The sequence below is a fragment of the Enhydra lutris genome, unplaced genomic scaffold (genome assembly GCF_002288905.1).
Source record: "Enhydra lutris kenyoni isolate GAN:26980312 unplaced genomic scaffold, ASM228890v2 scaffoldscaffold1581, whole genome shotgun sequence".
Taxonomy (NCBI): Eukaryota; Metazoa; Chordata; class Mammalia; order Carnivora; family Mustelidae; genus Enhydra; species Enhydra lutris.
In genome coordinates this window covers 1-4,967 of record NW_019155665.1, presented here as the reverse complement: position 1 = coordinate 4,967, position 4,967 = coordinate 1, and the positions used below count along the sequence as shown (strand labels likewise).

The window sequence follows — 4,967 nt, the reverse complement described above, 5'->3', positions numbered from 1 at the left end:
CAGTGGAGAACATTTAAGCAGTTGGCAGACCGAAAGCAACTCAAATACGGATTCCATTAACTACTTCCCAGTAAGAGATGCAGCCAACTTTCTCACTAGTCTAGGAGAGGTGACAAAATAAGGACATACCTTTCCGGGTTCTGACCTTTTCCTTGATAGCCCAGCTGGACCACCTCTTTTGGGACCATCTCTGAGAAATACTTCTGCTCTCCATAATCCCCTGGTACTAAAATACAATTACAGTTTATTAGGTTTATTGTGCAAACATGTTCTGCTGTATACTGAGTGTCATTGGTCATTGTTGTCATGGCATGTTTTAAGTAGGGCAAGTTCAGTCCAGAGACCAGAGTCTGCATTCAGAGGACTAGGCGGCATCGTGGCCTCATGTGCAGTCGGTGATGCCGGCCACCTGCACCACCTACCTTGTGCTTTGCCACCTTTTCTTGTAGAACCTGATGACCGATGTGCTCCTTAGGAGCGGTTTGGGGTGGAAGAGGCTACCCTTGGAGCCCTGTACCTATACTTCTCTCACTGGCTCTTGTTGACCTCCCTCATTGTCCATGACACTTCTGTTTCCCCTCTCTCACTGGATAGCTATCTGGAGAGTGACATCATTGATTTGTCTCAGCCCTAGGCATCAAGAGTATCCAAACAACTGTACAGATGAAAGAGCTCTCATGACACTCTCACTGAATTCATCAGTATGTAAGGAATATACTGAAACTTTTGCTATGTGCACTAAAACTCTTTTTCTACTGCTGTATTAGTCAGGGTTCTCCAGAGAACAGAACCAACATATTACATATGGAGAAAGACAGAAAGATTTATTTTAAGCTGATGCCTCACATGACTGTGGAGACTGGTGAGCTCAAACTCTGTTGGACAGTCCAGCAGGCTGGATTCTGAGGAAGAGTTGATGCTACACTTCTTTTCTGAAGGTTATCTGCTGGCAGAAATCTCTTTCTCAAGGTGGTCACCATTTTTTCTACTAAAGCTATCAACTGATTAGACGAGGCCACCCATATTATAAAGAGTAATGTGTGTTACTCAAGTCCATTCATTTAAATGATAATCTCATCAAAAAATGCCTTTCAGGAACATCTAGAATCATGTTTCGCCCAATATCTGGGTACCACGGCCTAGCCAATCGACACAGACAATTAACTATTACAACTTCCAGTATCCTAGAGGAGCCCAACAAATATAAATCAGTCACATGAGTCCTATTCACAACTGTATAGTCTCATGAATGGAGGGCCAGCACTGCTTTCTTAAAAGCTGTTCACCAAGTCTTTTCATTCTTCTATGGACTTTTACTTGTCATGAACCCACAGTATAATAGGACCTGGAGGGGAGTCACTGCCATTCTCAGCAACACCAGCTCAGCCACTTCCTACACACATCCCAAGCTCCAGACCTACCCAGAAAGTCTAGCCAACCCACTCAGAGATGGTTCTGTTAGCCGGACATAAGGTAACGCCCACATTCCCGACTTCTACTGAATATTTGGAAATGGTTGAGTTAAATGACAGTATGGAAAAGTGAGGGCAGCTTAATAGGATCTTATCAAGAGGGTTCTGTTGCTTGGTTTAAAGTGTATAAGTTGCTGGAATAATAGACACACTTAGCTTCAAATATAAGAACCTGCATGAATCTCACGGCGAGACAAACATGTTGGAATATCTGCTGATTGAGTTGGTGATGCATCCACACTGTAAGGTTTGTGACAAGTCCAGATGAGTCCTGAAGACCAGCTCTTGTCAGAGTAAGAATTCTGAGACCCCCTTATCACTTTTCCTTCAAGCTTCTCAATTTATAAATGAAAAACTGAGCTCCTAATTTAAGTAATCAACCCAAAGTCACCTGACATTACCAATGTTTTCCTACCACCATACTGAATCACAACACTCTATTTCTTTCTTTTTTTTTTTTTTTTTTTTTTTAACAGACCAAACATCAGCAGTGAAGGTTAAAATCATCTTCTGGTATGTTTTGCCCATATCTGTTACTGTGTTTCTTTTTTCTGTGATGGGCTACTCCATGTACAGATATATCCATGTTGGCAAAGAGAAACACCCAGCAAATTTGGTGAGTGCTCGGTGTGGCAGGAATGATCATAAACCCTCCCTTCCAGGCCAGTACAAAAGGAAGCTCTAGAGCAGACACAGCTCCCTTTTACAGGCAGCGTGGGTTTAAAGAGTGATGAATAAGAAAACACTTTTGCTACTAGTCTCTAGTAGCAAAGAGATTCCTCAGCTTTGACAAAGATTTCACGTGTCATGAGCAGATTAGACTAGGTCGCGAGGTACACAAATAAATTTAAGTCAGATCCATGCCCTTCCGGAGGTTCAAGTTAAGTTGGGAATGGGAATTTCAAAATGATACTTAAAGGTTACGATGAAAGCAGACAGTTAGGACTGTAGACGTACAGAGAGTTACAGGGAGAGCGTGGAAACCATGAGTAGGGGACCAGTAGAAGTTTTACATCCGGCCATGATTAGGAAAGGGGAGAAAGAGTTAGAGCACATACTTCTGGCAGAAAACCCAGAAGGGCCAAGGTGCGTGGATGTTTGGAAAACCACATGATATTGCTGGACCACAGGTTGCTGATGAGGAGTTACTGAAGTAAGACCAGAGAGTGGGTGTGAGGGCCAGGTAACAGGAGAATCAGGTGTTATTCTAAGCAGTTTGGGCTTTATATTGTCTTGGCTAGGAGAAACCTCTACGGGGTTTTGAATAGGCAGTGTTGAGGTCAATATCGTGTTTAAATCCAGTTAGATAGTGGGTCTAGTACACTGCTGGAGGGAATAAGACTAGAAGCAATAAAAGGAGCTAGAAGACTGTGCCAGTTCTCCAGGGCAAGAAAGGGAGCGTCTGAAAGAGGAGAATGGGATGTAGAGCTTGAGACTGGCATGAAATGGGGAGTACATTTAGGAGGAAAATGGCCAGGACAAGCATTCAGAGCAAGGAGAGCAAGAAAATATTAAGAAAGAATAAATACGCTTCCGGAGGGTTTAGAAGGGCTGAGCATATTTTAACAATAAGAGTTTCAGTGGGATAGCTATGGGGGAAGTGAGTGAAACCATCCCTACTCATGAGCCTCCTTCCCTCTTTGCATCCAGTTTGCATGCCCATCCACATTTCATGTCCAGGGTGCATCCCAGCCAGGCCTGGGAGTCCAGGAAACCACTGCTAGTTAACAAATACATGGTCAACAGTAATTAACAAAGCGATTTCCAAACTCTCTCCCTCAGCCCTTGCCACTTCTCATGTGGCAGAAATTCTGATTTTACACAATTAAAAACTGAGGCTCAAGAAATTAAATAAGTGCCCTGAATTCCCTGGGCCGGTTAGGGGAAGGGGCTTTCTACCCTGATCCTTGGACAGGATACCCCCACCCGCCCCCCAGGGACCACTGTTCACTTCCATAAGCCTTTGTGTGTGCGTGTCTCAGGTCTCTTGCCTCCATGGGAATGAGGCTTTCTGTTTATTCCAAGAATAACTGTCACTTCCATGAGTTGGTAAGAATAGGTTTTTAGAACTATGTGATGACAGTATAAGTTCTACTTAAGAGCTGTTTTTCATGTCTCTCTCAAGTGAAAAGGTGAAAACCATTCTCTTCTCTCTTTATAGATTTTGATTTATGGAAATGAATTTGACAAAAGATTCTTTGTACCTGCTGAAAAAATTGTGCTTAATTTTATCACCCTCAATATTGTGGAGGATTCTAACACTTCTCATCAGGATGTAAGTGTAAGGGGAAAAAGCAACGATGTATGGGACCCGAATGAGCCCCTCGAGGACCAGGAGCCACATCAGGAGGAAATGGAGGTGAAGAACTCAGGGTATGCTTTACATTGGATGGATATTTTCTGTGACTCTGAGGAAAGCTCCAAGGGTATGTCCCTAACCCAGCAAGGGTCACTGGGTGGAACAATGGCCACAGATAAAGCTGCCGTTGGATATGAAGAGGCTGTAAGAACTGTTGACATCTGTGTGGGGTCTGGAGATCAAGAGCTCAGACTGCAGGAAGAGGCATCCCTCCAAGGACAATTCTTGGAGCAACAGGCAGCTTTGGCAGACCTGGGCTCCCCAACACCACTGTATTCCTATGCCCCTCAGCTGCGAGACTTGGGCCAGCTGTTGCCGAAGCACGTGGATGCGGAAGAGGAGCCAGGTGAAGAGGCATTCACCACACTGGTGGACTGGGACCCTCAGACTGGCAGACTGTGCATACCGTCCTTCTCTGCCTCTGAACATGACTCTGAGGGATGTAAGAAGCCTGAGTACAAGGAGCTCACAGAAGAAAGCCTCTTGTGTAGACTCTATGAGGATCAGGCTCCAGAAGAGTCGTCAGAAGAAAACAAAGCCTATCTCCTGAAATTTATGGAGGACTGGGGATTACACGTGCAAATGGAGGACTAACACCTGAACTTCCCTTTGCCACACCCCTGCTGTTATGAGGCACATGAGTGCAAACATAATAGTGACCAAACAATAAAGGATGTGGGATGAAAGAAGTTGACTCTGATTTTATGTGTCTGTGAGAATTACTTATCTCTTATCTATTCTCAAAGCACTTGTTTCATTCTGCCTCAAATGGGGGTTGGTTCATGCATGTGGGTCTCTCGTGATGATGGTGGGCATCTGGAATGCAGGGGCTGATCCACTATGTTGTATGCATTCAAAAAGCTTTAGAGGGCACGTATGGCATGGAGCACTGGGTGTTGTGCATGAACAATGAATCTTGGAACACTGAAAAAATAAAATTAAATTTTAAAAAAGTTTTGCCAAATTGGATGAAGAATTTACTCAGGTGAGCGTGTTTGGCTTCTTGGTTGACTATTTTCTTTTTTCTTTTTTTAATTTCTTTTCAGCTTAACAGTATTCATTGTTTTTGCACCACACCCAGTGCTCCATGCAATCCGTGCCCTCTCTAATACCCACCACCTGGATCCCCCAACCTC

At 44.0% G+C, this 4,967-nt stretch overlaps 1 protein-coding gene across 1 annotated transcript; it reads left to right on the top strand.

Moving 5' to 3' along the window:
* The first annotated feature begins 1,952 nt into the window (after nucleotides 1–1,952).
* LOC111140459 (interleukin-20 receptor subunit alpha-like) lies at nucleotides 1,953–4,517 on the top strand. The gene is made up of 2 exons (XM_022492706.1): nucleotides 1,953–2,088; nucleotides 3,634–4,517. Exons 1-2 carry the CDS (start codon nucleotides 2,029–2,031, stop codon nucleotides 4,423–4,425), a joined length of 852 nt encoding a protein of 283 aa, XP_022348414.1. The 5' UTR covers nucleotides 1,953–2,028; the 3' UTR covers nucleotides 4,426–4,517.
* The last annotated feature ends 450 nt before the right edge of the window (nucleotides 4,518–4,967 follow it).